This window comes from Panulirus ornatus, chromosome 59, assembly GCF_036320965.1.
Source record: "Panulirus ornatus isolate Po-2019 chromosome 59, ASM3632096v1, whole genome shotgun sequence".
NCBI lineage: Eukaryota > Metazoa > Arthropoda > Malacostraca > Decapoda > Palinuridae > Panulirus > Panulirus ornatus.
In genome coordinates, this window is record NC_092282.1 from 14,581,221 (window position 1) to 14,601,650 (window position 20,430).

General features: G+C 40.7%; 1 protein-coding gene across 10 annotated transcripts in view; it reads right to left on the bottom strand.

The window, feature by feature from the left end:
* Positions 1-20,430, bottom strand: part of lqf (epsin homolog lqf) — a 437,420-nt gene that overhangs the window by 121,455 nt on the left and 295,535 nt on the right. For all 10 annotated transcript variants that reach the window (XM_071696113.1, XM_071696112.1, XM_071696119.1 and 7 more), the window contains one exon: positions 8,436-8,547. In XM_071696113.1, the coding sequence (XP_071552214.1) occupies positions 8,436-8,547 (112 nt within the window). The remainder of the gene's footprint in view (positions 1-8,435; positions 8,548-20,430) is intronic.

The window sequence follows — 20,430 nt, forward strand, 5'->3', positions numbered from 1 at the left end:
TGGGAAGTGAGTCAGTTGTTGTTCGCTGATGATACAGCACTGGTGGCTGATTCATGTGAGAAACTGCAGAAGCTGGTGACTGAGTTTGGTAAAGTGTGTGAAAGAAGAAAGTTAAGAGTAAATGTGAATAAGAGCAAGGTTATTAGGTACAGTAGGGTTGAGGGTCAAGTCAATTGGGAGGTGAGTTTGAATGGAGAAAAACTGGAGGAAGTGAAGTGTTTTAGATATCTGGGAGTGGATCTGGCAGCGGATGGAACCATGGAAGTGGAAGTGGATCATAGGGTGGGGGAGGGGGCGAAAATTCTGGGAGCCTTGAAGAATGTGTGGAAGTCGAGAACATTATCTCGGAAAGCAAAAATGGGTATGTTTGAAGGAATAGTGGTTCCAACAATGTTGTATGGTTGCGAGGCGTGGGCTATGGATAGAGTTGTGCGCAGGAGGATGGATGTGCTGGAAATGAGATGTTTGAGGACAATGTGTGGTGTGAGGTGGTTTGATCGAGTAAGTAACGTAAGGGTAAGAGAGATGTGTGGAAATAAAAAGAGCGTGGTTGAGAGAGCAGAAGAGGGTGTTTTGAAATGGTTTGGGCACATGGAGAGAATGAGTGAGGAAAGATTGACCAAGAGGATATATGTGTCGGAGGTGGAGGGAACGAGGAGAAGAGGGAGACCAAATTGGAGGTGGAAAGATGGAGTGAAAAAGATTTTGTGTGATCGGGGCCTGAACATGCAGGAGGGTGAAAGGAGGGCAAGGATTAGAGTGAATTGGAGCGATGTGGTATACCGGGGTTGACGTGCTGTCAGTGGATTGAATCAAGGCATGTGAAGCGTCTGGGGTAAACCATGGAAAGCTGTGTAGGTATGTATATTTGCGTGTGTGGACGTATGTATATACATGTGTATGGGGGGGGTTGGGCCATTTCTTTCGTCTGTTTCCTTGCGCTACCTCGCAAACGCGGGAGACAGCGACAAAGTATAATAAAAATATATATATATATATATATATATATATATATATATATATATATATCCTCACCTGGCCCCCACTGTTCCTTCTTTTGGAAAATAAAAAAAAAAAAAAAACGGGGGACGATTTCCAGCCCCCCTTTTAGTCGCCTTCTACGACACGCAGGGAATACGTGGGAAGTATTCTTAATCCCCTATCCCCAGTCCTTTGTTCTTAACGCTACCTCGCTAACGCGGGAAATGGCAAATAGTTTAAAAGAAAAGAAAAATATATATATATATATATATATATATATATATATATATATATATATATATATATATATATATATATATATATTATCCCTGGGGATAGGGGATTAAGAATACTTCCCACGTATTCCCTGCGTGTCGTAGAAGGCGACTAAAAGGGGAGGGAGCGGGAGGCTGGAAATCCTCCCCTCTTTTTTTTTTTTTTTTAATTTTCCAAAAGAAGGAACAGAGGGGGGCCAGGTGAGGATATTCCACAAAGGTCCAGTCCTCTGTTCTTAAACGCTACCTCGGTAATGCGGGAAATGGCGAATGGTTTAAAAGAAAAGATATATATTTCTTTCTTTTGCTTTGTCGCTGTCTCCCGCGTTTCCGAGGTAGCGCAAGGATGCAGACGAAAGAAATGGCCCAACCCACTCCCATACACATGTATATACATACGTCCACACACGCAAATATACATACCTACACAGCTTTCCATGGTTTACCCCAGACGCTTCACATGCCTTGATTCAATCCACTGACAGCACGTCAACCCCGGTATACCACATCGATCCAATTCACTCTATTCCTTGCCCTCCTTTCACCCTCCAGCATGTTCAGGCCCCGATCATACAAAATCTTTTTCACTCCATCTTTCCACCTCCAATTTGGTCTCCCACTTCTCCTTGTTCCCTCCACCTCCGACACATATATCCTCTTGGTCAATCTTTCCTTACTCATTCTCTCCATGTGCCCAAACCATTTCAAAACACCCTCTTCTGCTCTCTCAATCACGCTCTTTTTACTTCCACACAACTCTCTTACCCTTACATTACTTACTCGATCAAACAACCTCACACCACACATTGTCCTCAAACATCTCATTTCCAGCACATCCACCCTCCTGCGCACAACTCTATCCATAGCCCACGCCTCGCAACCATACAACACTGTTGGAACCACTATTCCTTCAAACATACCCATTTTTGCTTTCCGAGATAATGTTCTCGACTTCCACACATTCTTCAAGGCTCCCATGATTTTCGCCCCCTCCCCCACCCTATGATCCACTTCCGCTTCCATGGTTCCATCCGCTGCCAGATCCACTCCCAGATATCTAAAACATTTTACTTCCTCCAGTTTTTCTCCATTCAAACTTACCTCCCAACTGACTTGACCCTCAACCCTACTGTACCTAATAACCTTGCTCTTATTCACATTTACTCTTAACTTTCTTCTTTCACACACTTTACCAAACTCAGTTACCAGCTTCTGCAGTTTCTCACATGAATCAGCCACCAGCGCTGTATCATTAGCAAACAACAACTGACTCACTTCCCAAGCTCTCTCATCCCCAACAGACTTCATACTTGCCCCTCTTTCCAAAACTCTTGCATTCACCTCCCTAACAACCCATCCATAAACAAATTAAACAACCATGGAGACATCACACACCCCTGCCGCAAACCTACATTCACTGAGAACCAATCACTTTCATCTCTTCCTTCACGTACACATGCCTTACATCCTCGATAAAAACTTTTCACTGCTTCTAACAACATGCCTCCCACACCATATATTCTTAATACCTTCCACAGAGCATCTCTATCCACTCTATCATATGCCTTCTCCAGATCCATAAATGCTACATAAAAATCCATTTGCTTTTCTAAGTATTTCTCACGCACATTCTTCAAAGCAAACACCTGATCCACACATCCTCTACCACTTCTGAAACCACACTGCTCTTCCCCAATCTGATGCTCTGTACATGCCTTCACCCTCTCAATCAATACCCTCCCATATAATTTACCAGGAATACTCAACAAACTTATACCTCTGTAATTTGAGCACTCACTCTTATCCCTTTGCCTTTGTACAATGGCACTATGCACGCATTCCGCCAATCCTCAGGCACCTCACCATGAGTCATACATACATTAAATAACCTTACCAACCAGTCAATAATACAGTCAACCCCTTTTTTAATAAATTCCACTACAATACCATCCAAACCTGCTGCCTTGCCGGCTTTCATCTTCCGCAAAGCTTTTACTACCTCTTCTCTGTTTACCAAATCATTTTCCCTAACCCTCTCACTTTGCACTGTATATATATATATATATATATATATATATATATATATATATATATATATATATATATATATATATATATATTCTTTCTCCCCTATATATATATATATATATATATATACTTTGTCGCCGTCTCCCGCGCTTGCAAGGCAGCGCAAGGAAACAGACGAAAGAAATGGCCCAACCCACCCCCATACACATGTATATACATACGTCCACACACGCAAATATACATACCTACACAGCTTTCCATGGTTTACCCCAGACGCTTCACATGCCCTGATTCAATCCACTGACAGCACGTCAACCCCGGTATACCACATCGATCCAATTCACTCTATTCCTTGCCTGCCTTTCACCCTCCTGCATGTTCAGGCCCCGATCACTCAAAATCTTTCTCACTCCATCTTTCCACCTCCAATTTGGTCTCCCACTTCTCCTCGTTCCCTCCATCTCCGACACATATATCCTCTTGGTCAATCTTTCCTCACTCATTCTCTCCATGTGCCCAAACCATTTCAAAACACCCTCTTCTGCTCTCTCAACCACGCTCTTTTTACTTCCACACAACTCTCTTACCCTTACATTACTTACTCGATCAAACCACCTCACACCACACATTGTCCTCAAACATCTCATTTCCAGCACATCCACCCTCCTGCGCACAACTCTATCCATAGCCCACGCAAATGAGAGTTGGGGTGAGAGAGTATCATTAAATCTTTGGGAGCATAAAAAGATGCTCTGGAAGGAGGTAAATAAAGTGCGTAAGACAAGGGAGCAAATGGGAACTTCAGTGAAGGGCGCTAATGGGGGGGCGATAACAAGTAGTGGTGATGTGAGAAGGAGATGGAGTGAGTATTTTGAAGGTTTGTTGAATGTGTTTGATGATAGAGTGGCAGGTATAGGGTGTTTTGGTCGAGGTGGTGTGCCAAGTGAGAGGGTTAGGGAAAATGATTTGGTAAACAGAGAAGAGGTAGTAAAAGCTTTGCGGAAGATGAAAGCCGGCAAGGCAGCAGGTTTGGATGGTATTGCAGTGGAATCTATTAAAAAAGGGGGTGACTGTATTGTTGACTGGTTGGTAAGGTTATCTAATGTATGTATGACTCATGGTGAGGTGCCTGAGGATTGGCGGAATGCATGCATAGTGCCATTGTACAAAGGCAAAGGGGATAAGAGTGAGTGCTCAAATTACAGAGGTATAAGTTTGTTGAGTATTCCTGGTAAATTATATGGGAGGGTATTGATTGAGAGGGTGAAGGGATGTACAGAGCATCAGACTGGGGAAGAGCAGTGTGGTTTCAGAAGTGGTAGAGGATGTGTGGATCAGGTGTTTGCTTTGAAGAATGTATGTGAGAAATACTTAGAAAAGCAAATGGATTTGTATGTAGCATTTATGGATCTGGAGAAGGCATATGATAGAGTTGATAGAGATGCTCTGTGGAAGGTATTAAGAATATATGATGTGGGAGGCAAGTTGTTAGAAGCAGTGAAAAGTTTTTATCGAGGATGTAAGGCATGTGTACGTGTAGGAAGAGATGAAAGTGATTGGTTCTCAGTGAATGTAGGTTTGTGGCAGGGGTGTGTGATGTCTCCATGGTTGTTTAATTTGTTTATGGATGAGGTTGTTAGGGAGTTGAATGCAAGAGTTTTGGAAAGAGGGGCAAGTATGAAGTCTGTTGTGGATGAGAGAGCTTGGGAAGTGAGTCAGTTGTTGTTAGCTGATGATACAGCGTTGGTGGCTGATTCATGTGAGAAACTGCAGAAGCTGGTGACTGAGTTTGGTAAAGTGTATGAAAGAAGAAAGTTGAGAGTAAATGTGAATAAGAGCAAGGTTATTAGGTACAGTAGGGTTGAGGGTCAATTCAATTGGGAGGTGAGTTTGAATGGAGAAAAAACTGGAGGAAGTGAAGTGTTTTAGATATCTGGGAGTGGATTTGGCAGCGGATGGAACCATGGAAGCAAAAGTGAATCATAGGGTGGGGGAGGGGGCGAAAATTCTGGGAGCCTTGAAGAATGTGTGGAAGTCGAGAACATTATCTCGGAAAGCAAAAATGGGTATGTTTAAAGGAATAGTGGTTCCAACAATGTTGTATGGTTGCGAGGCATGGGCTATGGATAGAGTTGTGCGCAGGAGGGTGGATGTGCTGGAAATGAGATGTTTGAGGATAATATGTGGTGTGAGATGGTTTGATCGAGTAAGTAATAATAGGGTAAGAGAGATGTGTGGTAATAAAAAGAGTGTGGTTGAGAGAGCAGAAGAGGGTGTTTTGAAATGGTTTGGTCACATGGAGAGAATGAGTGAGGAAAGATTGACCAAGAGGATATATGTGTCAGAGGTAGAGAGAACGAGGAGAAGTGGGAGACCAAATTGGAGGTGGAAAGATGGAGTGAAAAAGTTTTTGAGTGATTGGGGTCTGAACATGCAGGAGGGTGAAAGGCGCGCAAGGAATAGAGTTAATTAGAACGATGTGGTATACCAGGGTCGATGTGCTGTCAATGGATTGAACCAGGGCATGTGAAGTGTCTGGGGTAAACCATGGAAAGTTTTGTGGGGCCTGGATGTGGAAAGGGAGCTGTGGTTTCAGTTCATTATTACATGACAGCTAGAGACTGAGTGTGAACGAATGGGGCCTATGTTGTCTTCCTAGCGCTAACTCGCGCACATGAGGGGGGAGGGGGTTGTAATTTCATGTGTGGCGGGGTGGCGATGGGAATGAATAAAGGCAGACAGTATGAATTACGTACATGCGTATAAATGCATATGTCTGTGTGTGTATATATATGTATACGCTGCGATGTATAGGTATGTATATTTGCGAGTGTGGACATGTGTGTATATACATGTGTATGTGGGTGGGTTGGGCCATTCTTTCATCTGTTTCCTAGTGCTACCTTGCAAACGCAGGACAGCGAAAAAAAAAAAATTATATATCATTTTTTTCTTTTTTCATACTATTCACCATTTCCTGTATTAGTGAGGTAGCGTTAAGAACATAGGACTGAGCCTTTGAAAGAATATCCTCACTTAGCCCCCTTCTTTGTTCCTTTTTTGGAAAATTAAAAATGAGAGGAGAGGATTTCCAGCCTCCTGCTTCCGACCCTTTAGTCGCCTTCTAAAACACGCAGGGAATGTGTGGTAAGTATTCATATTGTCCTCAAACATTGCAGCGCTTTCTAATTTTTAGTTTGATTCTGTAATGACCTCACCATTTCTGTAATATCTTGACTATGCATTATATGCTGAATGGCTACACATTTCACATGCTATGGTTTAGTCCACTGACAGCATGTCAACCCTGGTATACCACATAATTATAATTCATTCTATTTCCTGCATGCCTCTCATCCTCCAGCATGTTCAGGTCCAGATCATTCAAACTCTTTTTCACTCAATCGTTCAACCTCCAACTTGGTCTCTGCTTCTCCTTGTTCCCTCTATCTCTAACACATATATTCTCTTTGTCAACCTTTCCACACTAATTCTCTTCAAATGTCCAGACCATTTCAAAACATCCTCCTTTGCTCTCTCAACCACACTCTTTGTATTACCACACATATCTCTTATTCTTTCATTGCTTAACAGATCAAACAATCTCACACCACATACTGTCCTCAAACATTTCATTTCCAACACATTCTCCCTCCTCTGTACAACCCTATCTATAGCCCATTCCTCATAATCACATAATATTGTTGGAACTACTATTCCTTCAAAAATACCTATTTTTGCTCTCCGAGATAATGTTCTCTCTGTCCACACATTCTTCATCCCTCCCAGAAACTTTACCTCCTCCCCCAACCTATAACTCACTTCCACTTCCAAGGGTCCATCTGCTGCTAAGTCCACTCCCACATATCTAAAACAATTCACTTCCTTCAATTTTTTTCTATTCAAACTCACACCCCAACTAACATGTCCCTCATCCTACTGAACCTAATAACCTTGCTCTTATTCACATTTACTCTCAACTTTCTCCTTTCACATACTTTTCCAAACTCAGTCACCATTTTCTGCAGTTTCTCACTCAAATCAGCCACCAGTGCTGCATCATCAGTGAACAACAACAGACTCACTTCCTAGGCCCTCTCATCCCAACAGATTGCATACTCACCCCTCTCTCCAAAACATGCATTTACCTCCCTAACCACTCTATCCATAAACAAATTAAAGAACCATGGGGACATCACACACCCCTGCTGCAGACCCACATTCACTGGGAACCAATCACTCTCCTCTCTTCCTACTCATAAACATGCCTTACATCCTTGATAAAAACCTCTTCATTGCTTTTGCTGCTAACCTCCCACACCATATACTCTTAAGACCTTCCACAAAGCATCTCTATCCATCCTGTCATATGCTTTCTCCAGATCCATAAGTGCCACGTAGAAAACTATCTATTTCTCAAAGTATTTCTAAAACACATTCTTCAGAGCAAACACTTGATCTGCACATTCTCTAACACTTCTGAAACCACACTGCTCCTACCCAATCTGATGCTCTGTGCATGCCTTCACCCTCTCAATCAATACCCTCACATACAATTTTCAAGGAATACTCAACAAACTTATGCCTCTATAGTTTGGACACTCACCTTTATCCGCTTTGCCTTTGTAAAATGGCACTATAGATGCATTACGCTAATCTTCAAGCATTTCACCAGATTCATACATACACTAAATATCCTTACCAACCAATCAACAACACAGTCACTCCCTTTCTTAAAGAAGTCAACTGCAATACAATCCAAACCAGCTGCCTTGTAGGATTTCACCTGCAAGGCTTTCACAACCTCTTCTCTCTTCACCATACCACTCTCCCTGACTCTCTCACTTTACCTACTACCTTGACCAAAACACGATACATCTGCCACTCTATCATGAAACACATTCAACAAACCTTCAAAATACTTACTCCCTCTCCTCCTCACTTCATCACCACCTGCTATGAATTACTCATTGCACCCTTCACTGATGTTCCATTTTGTTCTCTTGTCTTACATAAGGTAGGTTAAGCATAGTTTAAAGTGAAGGTGATGGGTTGTATAGGATGCTGTGATTCTGTACAATGTTGAGGGATTCTAAGAAAAATAAACTAATTTACCGGAGCAAATCTAAACACCATATCAACAGTACTAACCTCCCATTGGTGGCTCAGGTGATCTGGGTGGTGGACCCCATGGATCACTTGTGGTTGGTGGTGATGTGACACGTGAAGGAGGACCTGATACTGGAGAACCCCATGGATCAGTCTGTGGGATAATGACAAAATTAAAAAAAGTGTACATACAATGCCACTTAAACATCCTAGGCATCCAATAATAACAGCATCAACATCCTCTCACTAAAGCCTCTTCACAGCAATCCACCAACATATATGTATAAATAAAATGTTCCACTAGGTTCACAATTCAAACACCTATACAAACAGATCCCCCTAGCCCTAGTAAACATTATATTTAAAAACTTACTTTAACTGTAATTACTCAATGATCACTAAACAATTAACTCGTCCACCAGAAATACACTCATCTGAAACTATAATCCCTACACAAATATAAGTTGCACTCTGTCCATCACTCACTTCTTTAACATTACAAGCACTGATTCTAAACAGAAACTCTTATTCTCAAGATGCAACTTTCACAATGAAGATACTGAAACTAAATCTTTAACTGTCTTGCAGTCATTCTATAAAAATGTACACAAAATATCACTACATAAGACCTATGATTCCACCAAGTGAACATGGTTATCTTCCTGAATGCAGCAAGAGCCTCTGAAAAGGATATCCTTGTGTAGAGAGGTAAGGTGATACACCACACACAGATAGATGCTTGTAGATGATATAAAGGTCATGAGAGACATGAAAAACAAGATGAATTGCATCAACTTACAAAGGGACCTAAACAGACTCCAAGGTTGTTCCGATTCATGTTTGATGAAATTTACCTGAGCATATGTAAAGCAATGAGGATGGGACAAAGTGAAACAAAGCCTTAATATGTTCATTATCTAGCAGAAAATAAGCTTTACGATTCTGAGTGTGGGAAGGACATGGGAGGTAACATCATCCCTAACCTCACACCAGAATCCCACATTAGAACAGAAAAGGAAACAAACTGTCTTCAGGCAAATATCAAATTAGCTTTCATGTGTATCCATAGATATTCATCAAGCTGTTCATATCTAACATAAGGTCAAAACTAAAGTATCCTTCTCAAGTTTGGTCACTACACCTACAGAAGTCCAAAGGAAGACAACAAATATGTTACCAAAATGAAGAGACTTAAGTTACAAGGAAAGGCTAAAGGCTTTAAATTTTCCCATCTCAGAAGAGAGATAAGTGATGATCACAACCTTTAAGCCTAAATCTTATAACAAACTGATGACATGGACAATGAACAGTTCTTTGAGAGATAAAGGAACAAAGCATAAGAGCAGGGGATGAATGAAAAGGAATGACTGAGGACATGGTTAATGCAGAAAGCAGTGATAAATCAAAGTTGTATGACAGCAAAGAAATGTCAAGAGATGGGTCCCTGTAAGCATAAAACTCCATCCCCATAGAGCACAAACAGTTAATTCCTAACACAAACATACAAATGCACTGGATATTCAGTCTGAGGGTGACAAATTTTGGGAGTGTAACAGGGTTTGAAGGTAGGAGCTTCCTGAAGTCAAGTTGAATACTGGAAGAGTTGCCTTTTCTCTTATCTATTCATGTCTTTTCAAAGAGACCCAATCTTAAATCAACGGTGGATAACATTGGGTAAGTGAACAACCACAGCTAAATTACAGCATAAAAGTACAGCTCTGTCTGGATAAAAGGGAGGAATCTAGAAAGATGTGGATAGTGGGGGTGAGAGCAAAGGCATAAGAAGCTCCCTTGTTATGTGGTCTCATGGCCATAATCCAGCCTCCATGATTCCTTTCCATTCATTTTTGATGATGCACTTATGAATGCTTTGATTTTTCCCCAAAAATGAACAAAAGGTGGAAGATGGATGGAACTTAATGAACAATGAAAGGATTAAAGGACATCTAAACAACAGAGAAACTGAGTAAATGACATGAGGAAAGTAAACAAGTTTATCTAAGAATTACTATGATTACAGGATTCCCACAGACATCTTGAAATAATTTCCACAAATTTTTGAGGGATTTTCTATGATTTTGTAGATATTTCAAAGCTTATTCATAAACATAAATTTCTATTAATAGCAGTCTGTCATTTACATTACATTAATTTTAGATCAATACACAAGGAGCATTAAAAGCATAGAATGATGTACAAATGGATGGGAAGATGGAACACTTACACCCATTCCTCAAGATGCACAGGGGGTTATCTATCATCTATATGCCTTCATTTTAACTCTGCACAACCAGATAAAGATCTTACATGTAATCTGATTTTCCTAAGTGTTAATAGTTAAAAAAAAAAATAAACTGTCATAACCAAGGCAATATGTGCACTTCTCAATGCCTTAGGAAACCACAAGTGATCCATCATCCATTTTGGAAACAATACCTTACGTATTTCTTGCAATCTTCAGAGGTCATTTTTAAGTTATGTATACCTATGATGTAAATTTTCATTAAAAACAGAGTTCCATTTTTCTGCACCTCATCTATTCATAGTCTACCTTCAAAATTCTAGGGGATGTTCAAGGGGGTGCACTGCCTAAGGTATTTTTAGCAATCTTTGAAGAAGGCACCATTTTAGTTATATATATAGTGTTCCATTTTTTCCACTTCTCATTTCTTTACAGCCTCTACCTGGATTTTCCAGAACATTTTTCCTAAGATTCAGGACTTTTAACATAAAAAAGTTCCACAGCTTTTTCTGGATCAAATTTCTTGCAGGATTTTTCCAGGATTTGTGGGAACCCTGTATAAAGGTATGTAACTGTTAGTAAATAAAAGAAAGTAAAGTATTTCTCATTAAAAGGCAGCATTGCTTACTGATGTCCTTCAATATCTTCTGGACAGATATTTTTGTGCAAATAAGCTACTGAAGTGATATTCTAAGAGACTGGGGGAATAACTTGAAAACTTTTATTGTCTGAACCAAGAACAGAGAAATCCTTTTAAGCAAGCGAGGAAATTATTCCAGACAAAAGACCAGGCTAAACAGAGGCAAGCCTGTTATCAAACTCACAAAGCCAAATATAATGTTTTACAATCTGAATTTACATCAGAAATGAATTCAAACAAGGGAAAGTATCAGCAACAATCAGTTGTGACTAGGTTCAGGAGAAGGCATGATGAAAGAACAAATATATGAGGATATTCATTGAAATTATCAAGAAAAAGGATCGGAAGTTAACACTGTTGGAGGAGGAAATAAAGAAATTAAAGGATTAACTAAAAATTCAGTAAATGTGTCTTGAGTTGAAAGAGGAACTTAGGGATCTGAAAAATACAGACAATGAGAGTGAAAACTAATTCATATAACTGTGGGGACTCAGAAGGTATACAGTCTGAAGAAAGAAACTGAACACAGTGAAATGCAAAAAAGGCCTGAAGGTTTTTCTAGATGTTCTAGAGCAATGGTTCCTAACTTTCTAGGGGTGATGGCACAATACAGCTAAGATAATAAACTTATGCCCCACCTTTAAATGGAAATTATGTCAAAATCTGTATACTGTGAGGGTTATATACATACTTATAAAAAAAAATTGAAATTCTATAAACATTTTACAAGGAACATTGTAAATATACTTAAATGACACATTGAATCATCAGTTATCATGGTCATTTAAATGTGATTATACAGAGAACCTGTGACAACCCACATAGCCCACCTATTGGGAACCACTGTCATAGAGGCTGTTCAACAAAAGTGAATGGCCATAACACAATCACCTTAAATGGACAGTCTCTCTCACTGAACAAAACATCAACCATTCTAAGCATCACATAAGACAAACACAAGACATTTGCTCCCCACAACAAAAACATTTACATAAACACAACACACAACTGAATGCCCTCAGAAAACTGAGATGCACCGATTTGGACATGGAAAAGAATCCCTAATCATCTTATACAGACAATTCATCCTCTACACCATGAATTATGCCTCACCTGCCTGAACTTCCACCACTCAAGAACAAACATACCAAAGCTACAAACCACACATATCACTGACTGCAACCACAAACACTCCACACTTTCACAATGAAATAAAGATCCTCCCAATACACACACAGCTAAACAGATAAGCATCCAATTCTATGCAACAGCATTAGACCCATCCAACTCAAATCACTCTACAACTGACCAACTAATCAAGTAAAATAAAAAGCTTAAGCCTGCCTTACACTTCAGTAACCTCAACTCATGAGATCCCTATATCCCTAACAAATATAACGCTGAAAACCACATACACACTGAAATAGCCCAACAAGCACGAAACAACTGACCTCCTAACTCACACTCAAACTCTACTCCACAAGACATTCATCCACCAGAAACCACACTCTGTAATCAAACTTAAGTCACACTCCCAATTACATTTTGTATTTCACCAATCACTCTGATGCAAATTCCATTTCAACATATCTCAAGACCCTTATTGCCTACAATGAACAAGACACCAAGCACTTACAACTCAAATTTCCAGCACATAGATAGCTTGTGTGTGTGTGTGTGTGTGTGTGTGTGTGTGTGTGTCTGTGTGCGTGTGTGTGTGTGTGCGTGTGTGTGTATGTGTGTGCACTTGTGTGTTTGTGTGTGTGTGCTTGTATGTGTGTGTGTGTGTGTGTGTGTGTGTGTGTGTGTGTGTGTGTGTGTGTGTGTGTGTGTGTGCATACATAGGAGTAAAGACATGATATATATATATATATATATATATATATATATATATATATATATATATATATATATATATATATATATATATATATAGAAGGTTAAGAAGAAGGGGCATCATGAGTGTAGAGCCATCTCCCCATACAACACAAATAATAATCACAACACTTTATGATCTGTGGTCCTAACTGGTGGATGTGGCCAGCTTCCTGAGTGATGCAGGAGCCTCATATGGATAGAATGGATTCCTGAGGCAGAAACTATATAATAAGAAAGAAGAGAACTGAAGGGAAAGCCAGCTGAAACAGCCTCCAGCCTACACTCTTGAAGAGAACACTGTGATGACAGTGACTGGAGCCACATCCTTCAAATTTCATACCCCACAGGATTCCAAGTATTCCTGTTCCTATGTGGTGTGCAGCCATGAGCTGCCCAAGCTGCTGTGCTGGATCATGGGTCATACCTAGACATGTTACACATTCCCACATATTTTTTTGCTAATGGAAGATGATGGCCTGGTCATCATATCTCAATTACTAATGCAAGCCAGCGACATTAACCCTAATCCCAAACAAACAGGATATCTCCATCCACAAAGCCAAATGTCAAAAAGCACTAATCCATCAGATGTTCCGACTGCACTCAGTGGTATGAACTCCATTGCACATCACAGTTATCCATTAAAGACTACTCAGAATATTCAAAATGCTATAACCAATTAGACCACATAAGCTAAAACCCCATCACAAATCCATGCACCTCCACACACACTCCCAACAAACAACATCAATCAAAGCACATTTTCAATCTTCACAAGCAAACCATTATACTCAAAAGAGCTCCAGTGACAAAGTAAACATATTACAACTCAACACTAATGGCACCAGATACAAACTTACAGAAGTATTCAGCCAACTCAGAGAAGACATCATCCATATAGCCCTCATCCAAGAAACCAGACATACCCAGATCTACCTTCCCACCTTTCTGCAACAACTGAAACAAATGACAGATAAGGACAAGGGTGAGGACTCAAAACACTTGTCTGTCAAACCATACCTTTAACCAGCACTAAACACTGCAAAACAGATCACAAACAACAACACCCTCGTAATGCAATCCACAAAATGAACACTTCACAGTGCAGTGCCACAACACAATCAAAATCTACACATCTTCCCCTTCCACATGTTCCCCCAGATATACTCCCCAACTGCAAAACCTCACCAGCATTTCCAAAGTTCAAAGCTCACCATTCCATTAGGCTCAAAACTCACACTCATGATCCTTGAGGTGAATTATTCTTAAACCAACTGCAACCTTTCTGTATCCTCAATCTATCGAACTAGCCAACCAGATTTCCAAACCACCACCTCCAGCAGATGACCTCACCAGATATCATATTCTACTCACCAGCACCAAACACAAGGAACAACTGGAGCATGCTACATGAACTATCCTCTGAACACTTGCCCTTTCTGATGACACTTTATCTAATCCATCCAATCAACACAACCACCAAGAAAACTTAAACTATAGAAAAGCAGATTGGACAGTATTTCTTACAAGGAAGCTGAGCTCTCAAGCCTTAATGAAGATGATTTCTAATCCCTACATCATGCAGTCTTACATATCATCAACATCTCCAACCAAGTCAGCAAAAAGCACATACCACAAGGGAACAGAACAAAATAAATTCCATACTTATCCCTACGTTACACATTTTATAAAGAAAAGAAACCAGCTCAGACAAAACCACTCACTATCAACAGACATTGGAAATCAAATCCAACCTTCAAATAACACAATCACAAACCTAATCATTGAAAGAAAAATGAGAACTGGCACTCTCTTCTCAACACAGTGAACCACAACAATGGACTATAGTGTACATTAAAGAAAATTCACACCAGTCCAACCCCTATCTATGAAACACTGCTAACCCAGTCCAATGGAATCCCTATTCCTTAAGAACACAAAAATATGAGGAACCACTCAAAATCTTCGTCACCCACAATGCAGTCTCATCCCTAAACGAGTCATGAAAAACCCACCTGAAAGTAGACAAGGCAGCAAATGGAACCATGAGATATGAAGGGAGCCCTAGGGTGGTTGACAGGGAAAAAGACTTGGGCACATTGAGGATTGTGTGGACAGAGATATCATTGCCTTTAAGGGCAAAGATGGGTATATCTGATAGTATAGTAGTCCCATCAGTGACGTATGGATGAGAGGTATGGGCCTTAGACAAAAATAACAAGGAACTGGTAATGTGTTGGAAACTAAATATTTCAGGACAATATGTGGTGAGAGGCGGGATAACTAAATAACTAGAAATGAAGTAAGTTATAAGGTGGGTATGAGGGTGAAGGTACAGAAAGTGATGAAGAATAAGTGGGAGGCTAAGTTTGAAGGTATAATAGTCCCAACAATATTCTATGGATGCGAGGCATCGGCTATAGATAAGGCTGTGTGGAGGAGGGTGGATGCATTAAGAATGAAATGTTTTTGAAGACAATATGTGGTGTTAGATGGTTTAATCAAGTACATAATGAATGAATAAGAGAGAGGTGTAGTCATAAAAAGATTGTTGATGAGAGAGGTGAAGAGAGTGTGCTGAAATGGTTTGGACAAATGGAGAGAATGAGTGAAAAAAGGTTGAAAAAAAGAGGATACATATGTTAGAAGTGGAGGGAACAAGAAGAATTGAGTGAATTTTTTTTTCAGTGACTGGGGCTGGTATATGCAGGAAGAAGGTGCACACAAGATAAGAGTGAACTGGAAAGATGTAGTACACAGGGGATGATGCAATGTTAATGGACTGAACCAGGGTATTTACAGCATTCAAGGAAAAGTCTGTGGGGCCCGATGGTAGACAGGCAGCTGTAGTTTTCGTGCATCACATACAGCAGCTAAAGAATGGATGTGGCCTTTCTTTGTCTCTTCCTGGTGCTCCCTTGCTAAATGTGGGAAATGGCAATCAAGCATATATATATATATATATATATATATATATATGAAGTATATATATATATATATATATATATATATATATGAAGTATGAAGTCTGTTGGGGATGAGAGAGCTTGGGAAGTGAGTCAGTTGTTGTTCGCTGATGATACAGCGCTGGTGGCGGATTCATGTGAGAAACTGCAGAAGCTGGTGACGGAGTTTGGTAAAGTGTGTGGAAGAAGAAAGTTAAGAGTAAATGTGAATAAGAGCAAGGTTATTAGGTACAGTAGGGTTGAGGGTCAAGTCAATTGGGAGGTGAGTTTGAATGGAGAAAAACTGGAGGAAGTGAAGTGTTTTAGATATCTGGGAGTGGATCTGTCAGCGGATGGAACCATGGAAGCGGAAGTGGATCATAGGGTGGGGGAGGGGGCGAAAATTTTGGGAACCTTGAAAAATGTGTGGAAGTCGAGAACATTATCCCGGAAAGCAAAAATGGGTATGTTTGAAGGAATAGTGGTTCCAACAATGTTGTATGGTTGCGAGGCGTGGGCTATGGATAGAGTTGTGCACAGGAGGATGGATGTGCTGGAAATGAGATGTTTGAGGACAATGTGTGGTGTGAGGTGGTTTGATCGAGTAAGTAACGTAAGGGTAAGAGAGATGTGTGGAAATAAAAAGAGCGTGGTTGAGAGAGCAGAAGAGGGTGTTTTGAAATGGTTTGGGCACATGGAGAGAATGAGTGAGGAAAGATTGACCAAGAGGATATATGTGTCGGAGGTGGAGGGAACGAGGAGAAGAGGGAGACCAAATTGGAGGTGGAAAGATGGAGTGAAAAGGATTTTGTGTGATCGGGGCCTGAACATGCAGGAGGGTGAAAGGAGGGCAAGAAATAGAGCGAATTGGAGTGATGTGGTATACAGGGGTTGACGTGCTGTCAGTGGATTGAATCAAGGCATGTGAAGCATCCGGGGTAAACCATGGAAAGCTGTGTAGGTATGTATATTTGCGTGTGTGGACGTGTGTATGTATATGTGTATGGAGGGGGGTTGGGCCATTTCTTTCGTCTGTTTCCTTGCGCTACCTCGCAAACGCGGGAGACAGCGACAAAGTATAAAAAAAAAAAAAAAATATATATATATATATATATATATATATATATATATATATATATATATATATATATAAAAGCTTATATATATATATATATATATATATATATATAAAAAACTTCCCACGTATTCCCTGCGTGTCGTAGAAGGTGACTAAAAGGGGAGGGAGCGGGGGCTGGAAATCCTCCCCTCTTGTTTTTTTTTTAATTTTCCAAAAGAAGGAACAGAGAAGGAGGCCAGGTGAGGATATTTCATCAGAGGCCCAGTCCTCTGTTCTTAACACTACCTTGCTAATGCGGGAAATGGCGAATAGTTTGAAAAAAAAAAAATAAATAAATAAATAATATATATTCATTTATTTATTTTACTTTGTTGCTGTCTCCCGTGTTAGCGAGGCATCGCAAGGAAACAGACAAAAGAATGGCCCAACCCACCCACACACACATGTATATACATATACGTCCACACATGCAAATATACATACCTATACATCTCTACGTATACATATATATACACACACAGACATATACATATATACATGTAAATAATTCATAGTCTGCCTTTATTCATTCCTATCGCCAACCCGCCACACATGAAACAACAACCCCCTCCCCCTGCATGTGCGTGAGGTAGCGCTAGGAAAAGACAGCAAAGGCCACAATCGTTCACACTCAATCTCTTGTGAAAGAAGAAAGCTGAGAGTAAATATGAATAAGAGCAAGGTTATTAGATACAGTAAGGTTGAGGGACAAGTCAATTGGGAGGTAAGTTTGAATGGAGAAAAACTTGAGGTAGTGAAGTGTTTTAGATATCTGGGAATGGATTTGGCAGCGGATGGAGGCATGGAAGCGGAAGTGAATCATAGGGTGGGGGAGGGAGCGAAAGTTCTGGGAGCACTGAAGCATGTGTGGAAGTCGAGAACATTATTTCGAAAAGCAAAAATGGGTGTTTGAAGGAATAGTGGTTCCAACAATGTTATATGGTTGCGAGGCCTGGGCTATAGATAGAGTTGTGCGGAGGAGGGTGGATGTGCTGGAAATGAGATGTTTGAGGACAATATGTGGTGTGACGTGGTTAGATCGAGTAAGTAATAATAGGGTAAGACAGATGTGTGGTAATAAAAAGTGTGTGGTTGAGAGAGCAGAAGAGGGTGTTTTGAAATGGTTTGGGCACATGGAGAGAATGAGTGAGGACAGATTGACCAAGAGGATACATGTGTCAGAGGTGGAGGGAATGAGAAGTGGGAGACCAAAGTGGAGGTGGAAAGCTGGAGTGAAAAAGATTTTGAGTGATTGGGGCCGGAGAATGCAGGAGGGTGAAAGGCATGCAAGGAATGGAGTGAATTGGAACGATGTGGTATACCAGGGTTGACGTGCTATCAATGGATTGAACCATGGCATGTGAAACGTCTGGGGTAAACCGTGGAAACATCTGTGGGGCCTGGATGAGGAAAGGGAGCTGTAGTTTCAGTTCATTAAAAAATAAATAAATAAATAATACATATTCATTTATTAGTTTACTTTGTTGCTGTCTCCCGTGTTGGCGAGGCAGCGCAAGGAAACAGACAAAAGAATGGCCCAACCCACCCACACACACATGTATATACATACACCTCCACACATGCAAATATACATACCTATACATCTCAATGTATCCATATATATACACACACAGACATATACATATATACACATGTAAATAATTCATACTGTCTGCCTTTATTCATTCCTATCGCCAACCCGCCACACATGAAATAACAACCCCCTCCCCTTGCATGTGCATGAGGTAGTGCTAGGAAAAGACAACAAAGGCCCCATTCGTTCACACTCTGTCTCTAGCTGTCATGCAACAATGCCCGAAACCACAGCTCCCTTTCCACATCCAGGCCCCACACAACTTTCCATGGTTTACCCCAGACGCTTCACATGCCCTGATTCAATCCACTGACAGCACGTCAACCCCGGTATACCACATCGATCCAACTCACTCTATTCCTTGCACGCCTTTCACCCTCCTGCATGTTCAGGCCCCGATCACTCAAAATCTTTTTCACTCCATCTTTCCACCTCCAATTTGGTCTCCCACTTCTCCTCTTTCCCTTCACCTCCGACACATATATCCTCTTGGTCAATCTTTCCTCACTCTTTCTCTCCATTTGCCCAAACCATTTCAAAACATCCTCTTCTGCTCTCTCAACCATGCTCTTTTTATTTCCACACATCTCTCTTACCCTTACATTACTTACTCAATCAAACCACCTCACACCACACATTGCCCTCAAACATCTCATTTCCAGAACATCCACCCTCCTGTGCACAACTATATCCATAGCCCACGCCTCGCAACCATACAACATTGTTGGAACCACTATTCCTTCAAACATACCTATTTTTGCTTTCCGAGATAATGTTCTCGACTTCCACACATTCTTCAAGGTTCCCAGGATTTTCGCCCCCTCCCCCACCCTATGATTCACTTCCGCTTCCATGATTCCATCCGCTGACAAATCCACTCCCATATATCTAAAACACTTTACTTCCTCCAGTTTTTCTCAATCCAAACTTACCTCCCAATTGACTTGACCCTCAACCCTGCTGTACCTAATAACCTTGCTCTTATTCACATTTACTCTTAACTTTCTTCTTTCACACACTTTACGAAACTCAGTCACCAGCTTCTGCAGTTTCTCACATGAATCAGCCAACAACAACTGACTCACTTCCCAAGCTCTCTCATCCACAACAGACTTCATACTTGCCCCTCTTTCCAAAACTCTTGCATTCACCTCCCTAACAACCCCATCATAAACAAATTAAACAACCATGGAGACATCACAAACCCCTGCCGCAAACCTACATTCACTGAGAACCAATCACTTTCCTCTCTTCCTACACGTACACATGCCTTACATCCTCGATAAAAACTTTTCACTGCTTCTAACAACTAGCCTCCCACACCACATATTCTTAATACCTTCCACAGAGCATCTCTATTAACTCTATGATACGCCTTCTCCAGATCCATAAATGCTACATACAAATCCATTTGATTTCCTAAGTATTTCTCACATACATTCTTCAAAGCAAACAACTGATCCACAAATCCTCTACCACTTCTAAAACCACACTGCTCTTCCCCAATCTGATGCTCTGTACATGCCTTCACCCTCTCAATCAATACCCTCCCATATAATCTCCCAGGAATACTCAACAAACTTATACCTCTGTAATTTGAGCACTCACTCTTATCCCCTTT